The following is a 13,959-nucleotide window of genomic DNA, read 5'->3' on the forward strand; positions in this document are numbered from 1 at the left end:
GCATAAAAGCAAGGATAGATCTAGGTGGTGCCGTAATAATAAGATAGATCTTGAAAACTCATCTCGTATTCTCTACGTTCGGCAGCAAGTTTCCTTTGAGGCAAGCAAAAATAATCAAAAGGACTAAATTTAGCGGGACAAAATCCCCAAGATCAATCATGGGAGGAACGGGTTCCTCCCTTGGCCCTTCATAGTGCACAACTATTTCATCACTGAAAGCATTCTTTTGGAAAAATCTTGTGAGCTTATACTCGAGAGAGTATCCTAGCTCATTATTTCTAAGGGCAAAATCATTATTAAGCTCATTAATGCAATCAACCAACACATTGATAGGGACCTTTTTTCTAAGGTTTTCATTGAAAGCGACATAGTCCAAAGATTGAAAACGTATTATTTCCTCTTGGTCATAGAGGATTGCTTCTATGGGTGGACGACCGGCGTCCACCCTAGAGTGCACAAAGATTTCTTTGGCTTCTTTTATGATAAATCTAAATTCATGAGCCAAAAAGATAGTAACGGCGCGCTTAACAGAAGAGTGCTTAATGTTAGAGAATCCTAAGAAAATTCTATGTATGCAAGGGTGCATATGCATAAATTGTCTTTCAAGTTCAACCACAAGCATAGCTATAGCATCCGCAAGACTGCTAGTTCTATGAAGAATAGAGCAACCCATGGAAGTTAAAGCACCGGCACAAGTAAAGAAATCTTGAATAACACCTTTGCCAATGATGTTTCCACTACCGATTCAAAACTTTTTAGTATGCAAGATAGGAGGTTCATCGGCCGGAGCCTCAGGATTTTCTGTGTTATCATTATTGTCCATATTGATGATAATCTCCCCAATTTCAGTCATAGCGGCAATAGAAGCAAGGCGAAAGAAAGCAAACAAAAAGGGAAAGGAGGAGGAGATTGGGAAAGAGAGGGCAAATAAAACGGCAAGGGTGAAGTGGGGGAGAGGAAAACGAGAGGCAAATGGCAAATAATGTAATGCGAGAGATAGGGATTGCGATGGGTACTTGGTATGGTTGACTTGCTTGCGTGAGCCTCCCCGGCAACGGCGCTAGAAATTCTTCTTGCTACCTCTTGAGCATTGCGTTGGATTTCCCCGAAGAGGAGAGGATGATGCAGCAAAGTAGCATAAGTATTTCCCTCAGTTTTTGAGAACCAAGGTATCAATCCAGTAGGAGACCACGCACAAGTCCCTCGTACCTACACAAAACGATAGCTACTCGCAACCAACGCAATTAGGGGTTGTCAATCCCTTCACGGTCACTTACGAGAGTGAGAACTGATAGAGATGATAAATAATATTTTTGGTATTTTTGATAGATAGATGCAAAGTAAAAAGTAAAAAGCAAAGCAAGTAAATAAAGTGATAGAGATTGATATGATGAGAATAGACCCGGGGGCCATAGGTTTCACTAGTGGCTTCTCTCAAGAGCATATATATTCTACGGTGGGTGAACAAATTACTATTGAGCAATTGACAGAATTGAGCATAGTTATGAGTATATCTAGGTTATGATCATGTATATAGGCATCACGTCCGAGACAAGTAGATCGAAACGATTCTGCATCTACTACTATTACTCCACTCATCGACCGCTATCCAGCATGCATCTAGAGTATTAAGTTAAAAATAGAGTAACGCCTTAAGCAAGATGACATGATGTAGAGGGATAAATTCATGCAATATGATAAAAACCCCATCTTGTTATCCTCGATGGCAACAATACAATATGTGCCTTGCAACCCTTTCTGTCACTGGGTAAGGACATCGCAAGATTGAACCCAAAGCTAAGCACTTCTCCCATTGCAAGAATTACCAATCTAGTTGGCCAAACCAAAAAGGATAATTCGAAGAGACTTGCAAAGATAACTCAATCATACATAAAAGAATTCAGAGAAGATTCAAATATTTTCCATAGATAATACTGGATCATAAACCCACAATTCATCGGTCTCAACAAACACACTGCAAAAAGAAGATTACATCGAATAGATCTCCACGAGAGAGGGGGAGAACATTGTATTGAGATCCAAAAAGAGAGAAGAAGCCATCTAGCTACTAGCTATGGACCCGAAGGTCTGAAGTAAACTACTCACACTTCATCGGAGGGGCTATGGTGTTGATGTAGAAGCCCTCCGTGGTGGATGCCCCCTCCGACGGAGCTCCGGAACAGGCCCCAAGATGGGATCTCGTGGATACATAAGGTTGCGGCGGTGGAATTAGGTTTTTGGCTCCTCTGGTGATCGTTTGGGGGTACGTAGGTATATATAGGAGGAAGGAATACGTCGGTGGAGCAACAGGGGGGCGCCCTCCACCCTCGTGACCGCCTCTGGCACTTCTTGGAGTAGGGTCCAAGTCTCCTGGATCACGTTCGGTGAGAAAATCACGTTCCCGAATGTTTCATTCCGTTTGGACTCCATTTGATATTCCGTTTCTTTGAAACACTGAAATAGGCAAAAAAAAAACAGCAATTCTGGGCTGGGCCTCCGGTTAATAGGTTAGTCCCAAAAATAATATAAAAGTGGAAAATAAATCCCAATATAGTCCAAAACAGTAGATAAAGTAGCATAGAGCAATCAAAAATTATAGATACGTTGGAGACGTATCAACCAACAACTGTTTTATCTGCATCGACTGGAGAGTTTCTGCGATGGTGACGGTGACCCTAATTTTTGTTGCAACCAAGCAACAAAAAGCTTCCATCCACAAGATTTTTTGCTACCATGGGAAGCTGCTTCCTGATGTATGTTTCCTTGATGGAGCTACGACCCGCGACGACTGAGATGGTTATTTTGCTACAACCATCGTCGTCTTTTGCTACGACCTACGAGGAAATTTGCTACATCCATTAATGGCGGAGGTGTGACGGGGACAACGGCGACAACGTTTTTGCTGCAACCGTCGCTGTGTTTTGCTGCCACCGGTGAGGTTGTTTGCTACATCATTTAAATGACGTTGATGGGGTGGCCGTTGTTCGTGCAACCCCGGGCAGCGAGCATCGACGACAGTGAGAGTTGCGGCCGGCGGCACGGTGGTGGTGCAACGGACGTGATACGACGGCGGCAGCTAGGCGCTGGAACGATAGAGACGTTGTGCGTTTTGCTACAATGGTGACGGCGGCCTGCTGGAACCGGCAAGGACGGGCGCTGCGATGGTGACCACCGGCGACGAGGCGGCGACCGGCTACGGGGCGAGGACGTGAAAGGATCGAGAAGTGGTGTCTAGAGGGGGGTGAATAGACTCTAAGTAAGAAAAGGTGCAGTTTTTAATCTCTTTAAGTTGAAGTGGAGTTTGGCACAAGTTTTAACATTCACAATACATATCAAGCAAGCATGACAAGAGTATATGAGCAGCGGAAAGTAAAGCATGCAAATTGCAAGAATGTAAAGGGATGGGATTGGAGTGTGCAAACGCAACTTGAAGACATAGAGATTTTTTATCCGTGGTTCCGATAGGTGGTGCTATCGTACATCCACGTTGATGGAGACTTCAATTCACGAAGGGTAACGGTTGCGCGAGTCCACGGAGGGCTCCACCCACGAAGGGTCCACGAAGAAGCAACCTTGTCTATCCCACCATGGCCGTCGCCCATGAAGGACTTGCCTCACTCGGGTAGATCTTCACAAAGTAGGCGATCTCCTTGCCCTTACAAACTCCTTGGTTCAACTCCACAATCTTGTCGGAGGCTCCCAAGTGACACCTAGCCAATCTAGGAGACACCACTCTCCAAGAGGTAACAAATGGTGTGTTGATGGTGAACTCCTTGCTCTTGTGCTTCAAATGATAGTCTCCCCAACACTCAACTCTCACTCACAGGATTTGGATTTGGTGGAAAGAAGATTTGAGTGGAAAGCAACTTGGGAAAGGCTAGAGATCAAGATTTATGTGGTTGGAATGGAATATCTTGACCTTAACACAAGTGTAGATGGTTCTCTCTCAGAAAATGTATGTTGAAAGTGTAGGCATGTTCTGATGGCTCTCTCCATGAATGAAGAGTGTGTGGAGGGGTATATATAGCCTCCATAGAAAATCTAACCGTTACACACAATTTACCAAACTCGGTGGGACCGAATCGTGAAACTCGGTCAGACCGATTTAGTTCATAATGTGACCGTTAGGCATTTCGGTGGGACCGATATGATCACCTCGGTAGGACCGATGCGCTAGGGTTAGGGTAAAGCCTCAACTCGTTTTGACCGATTACACAAACTCGGTGGGACCGATTTGGGTAATAAGCGAAACAGAGAGTTGGCCAGGCAAACTCGGTGGGACCGATTGCATACCTCGGTGGGACCGAAATTATTGCAATAGGCAACAGAGAGTTTGCAAGCCCATCTCGGTGAGACCGAGATCCCATCGGTGAGACCGACTTGATTAGGATTTCTGGCAGTGGCTATGTCAAGAGAACTTGGTGGCGCCGGATAGAAAGAATCGGTAGGGCCGAGTTTGACTTTTGGTTTGAGACATATGTGGATGTGAGAAATTGGTTGAGGGCTTTGGAGCATATCACTAAGCACTTAGAGCAAGCAAGCCATTAAGCAACACCTCATCCCCTCTTAATAGTATTGGCTTTCCTATGGACTCAATGTGATCTTGGATCACTAAAAGTAAAATGTAGAGTCTTGTGCTTTGAGCTTGAGCCAATCCTTTGTCCTTAGCATCTTGAAAGGGTTCCACATCCTCTAGTCCACGCCACTCCATTGTTGAACTTATCTGAAACATACTAGGTAAGAATATTAGTCCAACAAGAGATATGTTGACATTAATTACCAAAATCACCCAGGGAGCACTTGTGCTTTCAGGACGGCTGGCGAGCTGACTGACGTCTGCGGAGGATCACGGACTGGACTTGACGACATGCGCCATGGTTGTTTCCTTCATTTTCTTAATGAATCAGTTGGGGGAAGGAAGGCTATCACACGCGTGTAATTAAACCATCCAAATCGTGTGTGCCCGGTGCGACTGGCTGAAATTTCGGCCGGCGCGCCGGCGCCTAGCACTCGTCTTTTTTTCTTCATTCAGTCGGTTTTTACCACCACATCATATTTGACCGCACCTTCCCCGTACGCCACTCAATCACATTAATTTACTCACTACCTTTTGCCGCACCACGTCAACTTCACCTTAATTAATTTACCTTTTGCAATGACGTGGAATTACGCCACTCAATTCCACGCCATTTTCAACCACGCCTTCCCCTCAATCAAATTAATTAATTACCATGCATGACCCAGTCATCCGGACTACCAAATTATAATGACGCCAAAATCAAAATGCTAATCCTAGCCATTATACATTAGAAAAATTCGGCCCCTGTGACAACCCACAGGCACATACCTAGTAACACCAAAAGAAAATGGGTAAGGAAAACAAAACAAACAGGGGACTTCAATTCTTTCATCATCAAAAACAACAACAATAAATAAACTCAATGCGGCCCAGACGAAGGTTAAAATGCTTGATCAACATACCCGCCAAAAAAAAACATACACGATCGACACCTCTTTGTTGGCTGCTTATCAGTGAGAAGTTGGAAGACGAAGAAGACCAACTATGCACGGAAGCTTGCGGGGGCATCACGGTTGAACGATATTCATCGGCAATGTTTAAGGGCGTTGTCTCGGGTGCTCTATGGATAGCCCATTAACCCGGTCCCTGAAGATCGTCGATATCGTCGCTCACTCCACCACAACGCTTGTAAAGTGAAAGGTTGTCTGTTTTCGCTTCATAATTTGCGAGTTTGAAAAACAAAAAAACGACTACTCAGAGACATCATCAGAGAACAAAGGAGCCATCAAGATTCAAGGCCTCACGTGTCCTCAATTCATCAGCATCCATAGATCGACATCGACCAGAGAGGTACACAACCACGCTCAAACAACACTGATCTAGAACAATTGCCTCCGTCTCCAGAGGTTTGGTTTCCAGCTGCGTAGTGGTGATGGCTGATGAGCTTCAGAAGACACAGAAGGAAGTAGTGTCGCGGATGGATGATCAGGTGAGGCTTTTCGTTGCGCTCGAAGTGTAGATGACTTCAGAATTATCGCGAGATGATGCACTGGAACTAAAGGGAAAATAGCAGGACTCGAAATATTATAATAAATTAATAATTCCAAGAAACACAAAGTATATACAACATTTTCAGGTTCCTAGCTGTTTAACATACGAGTCAGACCTATCTGGAGTTCTGGACCACTCCAGAGTCATGCATATCTCAAACTTCTGCCACAGTTCAGCATATCTGGGCCATAAAACAAAAGCTAAAACCCAAACTTCGGCCCGTTTTGTCACGAGGGACAAAAGGAAATCCAACTGCTACTTAAATTCAATTCCTAAAACACAAACATTCTAGCATCGAACTTGTTTTCAACCAATCACGACGGTTGACTTAGGCCGTCGTTGGATAAAAACACACCTCCACATCAAATTGGCCGTACTTCAACATAGAGTCATCAGGGGAGCTAAGAACTCCGTCATTTCCACCCTCAAAAGTCCACTGGAAAACTGATTCCTCCACCTCTAACTGAACCTTCAATTCTCTCTCTGTCTTCGCAGCAACAACATGCTGGAAAACCTTCTTCCCGGTGAGCTTTCCATCGAAGAGAACAATCTCATTGTCATAGCCACTGCTGAAAGCGACGAATCTCACATGGCAAGGACTGCTAACCTCTGCAGAGACCTCGATCACTGCCTCAACACTCAGCGCAAGGCAGGCACAGTCTATTTCCAAGCTGACATTGTCCCCAGGGATAAAACCATATATGAACCCATCCTGTTCTGTGCGGACATCCAGCTCAAGGTATGCGGAAAGTAATTTTTGGTCGGCTGACCCATCCCCTTCCTTTTTTATCCAAAGATCAACTTCTAGCAATACTAGGTCATATGGTATGTACATTCCTCGACAAGGGCTACAGAGTGGCAAGGTAAACGGATCCTGCAATTTAACAACTTGTTTAGAACTCAACAGGCAAAATCCACTTTCAAGCAAGTAAATTGGTATATGCACCAACGGAATAAACTCAACAAAACATGCATGCTCATATTTACATATAAAAAGAGTTATATTTGAAATATATATTCCCATTTATTTCAAAAAGTAAATTGGTATATATGCACCAACGGCTTTGAAATATACTTGCGGGCAAAGATTCACACATATTTTTATTCCATTGCTTATGGTTTCCATTTGTGGGAATAGAAATCATAGGAGTTTTTCCCATGGCCTATTTTGCATGCAATACTACTAGGAAAATTTCCATTGACCCTCATGAAAACTTCTTGTGTTTTTCATGTGGCGCAGCCAAACAGCTTGTATTGCAGATTCTTTGCTTTTGATTCATGTATGATTCAACATGCCATGACATATATCAATCCTATATATTTTTTTATTCCCGTGTTTTTAAAATCCTACGAACCAAATAGCATTGTTTATAAAGCGCCCCGCTTCAGAGGCTTAAGCGACAAGGCGCCCTGGCAGCGCCATAGAAATTTGCCCGCTTTAAGCGCTTAAGCGCTAGAGCGGGTGATGCTCGCTTTAGGTCGCTTTACCGCTTTATAAACCATGCCAAATAGGCTTTAAGACCCTTGAACATGATTGCTCCATTTTGAAAACAAACAAGCCTTGATTACCTGGTCAACCGTGACAGGGTCATCTCTGGAACGGTTGAAGACATGGTTCCGCAGTGGCTCCACCACATCCCGAACAGCGAACACTCCATATATACTGATGGGGCAGGAATAGGACACAGAGAAGCTTGATAAGCGCAAAAAGAATATCTGTAGCATCATTTCTGGTTCGGCGTATCCAAGATCTGAATCAGCTGCAGATGTTAAGAATAAGAGTAAGTTGGTAAGCAAAGTAGATGCATCGAGCAGATTAATACCACTACTAGCCTGGAATCAGCCTTACTGGTGGAAGTATCATGGGTCCTGTATTCAATGTGGTGGCAGCGACCCCTTTGGACGCATAAACCTGTTGCCTCAGGGAACACATCTAAAGGAGCAGGAGGGAGATCAGCACCCTCGTCCTGGCGCAGAATCTCCCGGCACCGCGCGTCGTATTTCTCGTTCTGTTCCACGATGCTCCTTATCCATGCCTTGTCGATTTTCCTCGCTAGCTGCAACGGGATGTTTCTCCCTGAAGAATTTTTGGAGCATCAATGGCAGTCAAATTAGCTGTACTATTACTGTTTCTATATACTCCCTCCGTTCCTAAATGTAAGTCTTTGTAGAGATTCCACTAGGTGGACTACATACGGAGTAAAATGAATGAATCCACATTTAAAATGCATCTATATACATCCGTATCTAGTTCATAGTGGAATCTCTACAAAGACTTATATTTAGAAACAGAGGGAGTAGGTAGTAGTGGGAAGAGAAAAAGAATCACCTGGGCAATTTGTCTCCACGCCTGCAAGCTTAGCGCATTCATAATCCTCCTGCACAACATAATCGTCGCTGTTCTCTGAGCGGATGTCATCCCACAGAAGTGGATCGCCCGTGAGCGGGCGGGCACCAAAGATGTCATATTCAGATTCATAGTGGCGGCTGACGGCACAATGATCTGCGAACATGTCCTCTAGATAGACGTCGTCACGCTCAGTTCCACACGCTTGTGATTCTGCACAACAAGTACTAGTAATTGGTACGTGATCTTGATTAGTTGGCGCAAATCGATCAAGTAGCATATAGAGCGAACTAGTTGGCGCAAATCGATCAAGTAGCAAATCTCACCGCCGTTCTTGACACAGGACTCCGTCTTCTCCTCCTCCCGCAGATCAGGGCCCATGTCTGACGGCAATCCCAAGTCGGACAGGTCCGCGCAGACGCTGTCGAGGTAAACCCCCGCCGGGATTGGCGAGGCGGAGCCCCTCGGTTTCCACCGATCCAAGCAGGAGGTCCTCCGATGAGGTATTCGCCACGGCCACGCGAGGATTCTGTTGGCGGCGGCGTGTGGGGATCGGGTTCGGAGGACGTGGGGATTCAGTTCGTCATCGGAGCGTCTGAGCGTGAGACTGGTTTTTGCGAGAGGTCCTATACAGCGCTTTATGCGCCACCTGGCCAGCCGGCGCTCACCCGCCTCGTCTGTTGGGCTAGCCCATCAAGCACGAGCGACTGACTGCTCGATAGCTCAGCTCGCTCGATGGTTGTTGTTTCGCTCGGTCGACCCTTCGGCTTTGACCACTCACCGTTGACTTCTCAAATATTGAATTTGAAGAAGTTCACGAATTCAAAAAAATCGCACGTTAGAAAAAGTCCATGAAATTAAAAAAATAAGAATGAAAAAAGTTCACAAATTTGAAAGATGTTCACCGGGAACACAACAAGCGGTCATTATCTACATCAGCAAGACGAAAAACTGTTGCATACATAAGTTCACCAAAACATCAACCAAATTACCAGCAAATAGCTTCAAGCAAAAACATGATTCTGTTTGAAGGAAATAACACGTTTGGTTGGAAGCATACAAGCAAAGGTATGTTTAGTGAAATACCATGGAAAACATGTGTATGGTCAAAGCAAAAAAAAACTAGCATTTAGAAGAAATTATAAAGTACTCCCTCCGTTCCTAAATATTTGTCTTTTTAGAGATTTCAAATGGACTACCACATACGGATGTATATAAACATATTTTAGAGTGTAGATTCACTCATTTTGCTCCGTATGTAGTTACTTGTTGAAATTTCTAGAAAGACAAATATTTAGGAATGGAGGGAGTAGTATGGGAGCATATAGAATTACATCAGAATGAAATCATGGACGGCTTAATTTTGTTAGGAAGCATGAGAGTATATAATGGAAACAACATGAACATATAGAATGAAATCATGGAAGCATAAACTTATATACATGCATACAACCATGGAGAGGAAGAGAGGATCTTCAACATAAAGTAAATATGCAAGCACTTCGTATCGTGACATCAACACGGAATATATACATTACTATTAGAATTAATTACTCAACCGCAACCTGAAAGGGCTATTGCAAAAAAGATATTCACACACGTCAGGACATGGATCCTTTGCAACATAAAATGAGAAATGTAGGAAGCGGGCTAATTTAAATTTGAAAGGCTATCTATGCTCTCGAAACAATAATACTAAATCAAGAAGCACAGTTGTAGTGTCAATGCATCGGTACATAAGAATTACACATATGAGACCTAGAAAGCATGGATGCCTTGAATCATTTTTTTTGGGTATAACGACATATATGATACTTATTGGAAGCACAGAAATTTGAAAATGCAAAATAGCATGCTTGCACCAGAGATCTGGGTGCAAAAGTTTGTGACACAAAACCCAATTTCATAAACCAAATTGGGACTTATGTGAACTTACATCAAACAAAAGTGTGCAAAGACATGAAATCAACATAGCTATCAATTTATATAACAATACACTGAAAACATGAGCAGATTTAAACTTCAATACTACAATATCAATTGCTATCTATCTGGATATGCACTCCAAAATTGCGAAAGAAACCTAAGCATAGAACAAGTTGAGGATACACCGTGGCTTGGTAGAGTAATGCACGCGTACTACGTGTGAGGTGACAAGCGAGCCACCGGTGCGGGGATGGGATGCGTAAGCGCATGATGCAATCTAATTTTAATTCAGATGGCTATCTATGCACATGAATTAATAATAGGAATAAATTGAGAAGCTATAGTGCCACAATATATTAGTACATAAGAAGCACATATATGTCACCTAGGAAGCACGGATGTTCTCAAACAAAATTTTGTCGGTATCAAAGTGGAAGCTTAGAACATTGAAAATGGAAACAAACTGATTTTGCAACCAACATGAGTATGCATGTTTAGTGTCACCTATGTACACAACTGACAATATTATTTCTTTTTCCCAATGCAAGAAAACTTTCTACTCCACAGAAGCATATATTACAATTAAGAAGCAATGTGAGTATGAAGCATGAAAATGGTTCTGTGGAAACGTAACTAGTGTCAGTTGGAAGCATGGGAATGCAATGGGACAAAAAGTAGTATCGCCGCCAACATGGTGATGCATATTTGTGTGATGTGCGCACTGAATTCCCATAAACGGATTTATAGTTTAGTGATCTAATAGGCAGTGCACGGTAATAATCAAACCCAACGTACATATCAATCTATGTATCAAGACAAGGTGATTCAAAACCTAGGTCCAATGAAGATGGCGAGGGAGGCTTCGTTTCCAAAACGGGACTCTGAAGAAGATGTGAAGATGACTGGAGAAAAATCCTGACCACCACTGGTGCTATCGGCCGCCTAGTTATCCTTCACGAAGCCAGGTGAGACAAGCATTTCCCTAGTGATGGCAGGCACAAGCGCGACAGTTTAAACTCAAGTTGGAGCATCGGGGGAAGGGGGGAACTAGAGGATGCATCGGATTATGGTGCGGGGCAGGGGATCCAAACCCGGTAGCTTCAACAGAGAGATCAGAGGGGGCGAGGAGGATTGCAAGCTGGACGTTATGGTGTGTCAGAAGCCGGCCACGAAGGGTGAGCTCAGCAGTGGCGGGGGTCGAACACTGGCTGAGGGGAACTAGCGCGGCTGCGGAGATGGGTCATCGTTGATGGCGTTGACAAGAAAGAGGAAGGGCGAGATTTGAGGATAGAGATGGAGATGGGCGAGTTAATTTTTTGCACAAAGTTCCTTTGTAGCTCAAGCTACATGGAACCTCTTATCCTCAACCCTCCAGCCTTGCTTTGAGATCCGTACTCTCCAACTAACTTACAATAAGAAGATTTCTTTTTTTTTGTTTCTCTAAAATGAAACAACATATGAACTTCAAACTTTGCAGATCGAACAAACATTAGGACATCAATGTGTGAAAAAACTTTCAGATTTTTTGGTCTGATATAAATATACAAAATGAGATTTTGTTTGACTAAAAATATTATTTTAAGTATTTAAAATGCATGAAAAAATCCCCATATTGTAGTTAGAATGTATTGTTGTTCTGCAAACTTTGAAGTTTATATGTTGTGTCGTTTGAGAGAAACAAAAAAGACAAATGCGTCTGCATGGATCACGATGCAAAAATGGATGGCAAAGATAAAGGGTACCAAGTAGCCTGAGCTACAGAAAACCACACTCAATTTTTTGTAGATGGTAGGAGATCAATGTCAAGCAATTATTCTGACATTTGCTTTCTATCAACCGTACGATAATTTCCCAATATAATAATGCCAAACAACATCTTTATTTTTACCTAATAATAAAGAGAATTGGGTTTCTGCTGTACGTCGTTACGACAGTTTTGCAAAAAAGTCCCTATGGTTTTATATAATAAAACCCGCAGTCCCTATGAAAGTGGATCTAGCAAAACGATTCAACTTTGCAAAACAAACCCCGTACTCATTTGAATTCCACCCGCAGTCCAGACCCCTTGCGTCTTATCCAGACGCTCCGCTTCCTTTCTTGCCGCGGCGGAGCAGGAGAAGGTGAGGTGCGGGCGGAGCAGGAGAAGGTCAGGGGCGGCTCCGCGGAGCAGGAGATATCGAGGGGCGGCGCGGCGGGGCAGGAGAGATTGAGGGGCGGCGCAGCGGAGCAGGTGAAATAGAGGGGCGGGCATAGCTCGTACGCCACGGCGAGCGCCCTGTCGAGGCACGACGACCGCGGGACACAGAACGCCATGCTGGCCGTACCCAACGCCGGCGGGTGCGTGAGGGCCAGCCGGTCCGCCAGGCCCTGCACGAAGCACGACGCGAAGCGCAGGAACGCCGTGGCCGTGCACGGGCGGCGGAGCAGGTGAAATTGAGGGGCGAACACAGCTCGTACGCCATGGCGAGCGCCTCGCCGCGCGCCCCATCGAGGCACGACGACCGCGGGACGCAGAACGCCATGCTGGCTGTGCCCAACGCTGGCGGGTGCGCCAGGGCCAGCCGGTCCGCCAGGCCCTGCACGAAGCACGATGCGAAGCGCCGGAACACCGTGCCGTGCACGGGCGCGCCGACCTGCAGCTCACGCAGCAGCGTAGCGGCCTGGGCGCAGTCGCGGAACGGTCCGATGGCGGCGCTGTCATTCATTGTCCTCACGCATGGAGGCGAGGAGGGTTGGCAGCGCCGATCGCAGGGGGCGCCGGCGGCTTAGGGACACGGATCCTGCAGATCTGAGCGGCGGCCGGCGAACTCGAAGGCGGCAGCAGCACGACCACGTCTGTGGTGGCGGCAGCGGTAAGGCTCCCCCTCTGAGAGGAGTTGAGGAAGAGGCCGGAGAAGGAGATGTGCACTGCGGGAAGAGAATCAGGGAATGGGGAGATGTGTGGGGGATAGAGACGAGGATGATGCCAGGCTGAGGGACAGCGGTGCGTGGGGCCACACCACACGCGTCACCCGCAAGACGGCTGGTGGGAATCGTGGTCTACGGCTGCTGGATTGTTCAGGAACGAGCTAGAATAGAATTAAATCGCATGATTGTTTTCTTCTATGAATCACCTGTGGTTTGGTTCTATATATTTTTTCTTCTTCAAGTTGCGTTTGCATCTGTTTGTGTTTTTGACATACCCATACTGACTACAGGTCAGTGGTCAGTAACATGTGGCGAAAACATATATGCCTGGACACCCGATAAAATAAATACATAAGTTATCTCTAAGCGCCGCCGAATCCCGTTTACACGAGTGCATCGTACGGCAGACTGCAACTCACCCTGTGTGAATCATATATGCAGGCGGCGGCGGAAGTGAGTACTGGAAAATGGGGAAAGATAAGGAAATGCCCTCACAACGACGCACAAGGGAGTACTATTTTTTTAGTAGAACACAAGGGAGTACTAGAGCAGGGGTAGGAAGATGAGTTCGTGGGTCCTTCTGTGTACGTTAACTATTTTGTTTGGAGTAAAAATTACGAAATAAAAATGCCTTAAAATTTAACACATAAAAATAGGTTTAAAATATTTTTAAAAATAACTTCGTACTTTTTAAAACACTTAAAAATAC

The 13,959-nt window shown here is 44.9% G+C and overlaps 1 protein-coding gene across 3 annotated transcripts; it reads right to left on the bottom strand.

The window, feature by feature from the left end:
- Positions 1-6,092: 6,092 nt before the first annotated feature.
- Positions 6,093-9,576, bottom strand: LOC119348671. Of its 3 annotated transcripts, none has more exons than XM_037616640.1 (5): positions 8,744-9,568; positions 8,400-8,630; positions 7,920-8,147; positions 7,640-7,830; positions 6,093-6,944 (listed from the first exon to the last, which is right to left on the bottom strand). In XM_037616640.1, exons 1-5 carry the CDS (start codon positions 8,796-8,798, stop codon positions 6,399-6,401), a joined length of 1,251 nt encoding a protein of 416 aa, XP_037472537.1. In that variant the 5' UTR covers positions 8,799-9,568; the 3' UTR covers positions 6,093-6,398. The 3 variants fall into 3 exon arrangements, with proteins under 3 accessions (XP_037472537.1, XP_037472538.1, XP_037472539.1); XM_037616641.1 differs by having other exon boundaries at positions 8,400-8,644; XM_037616642.1 differs by lacking the exon at positions 7,640-7,830 and having other exon boundaries at positions 7,894-8,147; positions 8,744-9,576.
- Between the last annotated feature and the right edge of the window lie 4,383 nt (positions 9,577-13,959).

This window comes from Triticum dicoccoides, chromosome 1B (genome assembly GCF_002162155.2).
Source record: "Triticum dicoccoides isolate Atlit2015 ecotype Zavitan chromosome 1B, WEW_v2.0, whole genome shotgun sequence".
In the NCBI taxonomy this organism is placed as follows: Eukaryota; Viridiplantae; Streptophyta; class Magnoliopsida; order Poales; family Poaceae; genus Triticum; species Triticum dicoccoides.

Excerpts from the sequence above, each read along its gene's own strand:
- LOC119348671 (XM_037616640.1), bottom strand. The coding sequence starts at position 8,798 with ATGGGCCCTGATCTGCGGGAGGAGGAGAAGACGGAGTCCTGTGTCAAG. Across the intron at positions 8,631-8,743 it reads GTCCTGTGTCAAGAACGGCG|AATCACAAGCGTGTGGAACT; the intron begins GTGAGATTTGCT and ends CTTGTTGTGCAG. Across the intron at positions 7,831-7,919 it reads GACCCATGATACTTCCACCA|CTGATTCAGATCTTGGATAC; the intron begins GTAAGGCTGATT and ends TAACATCTGCAG.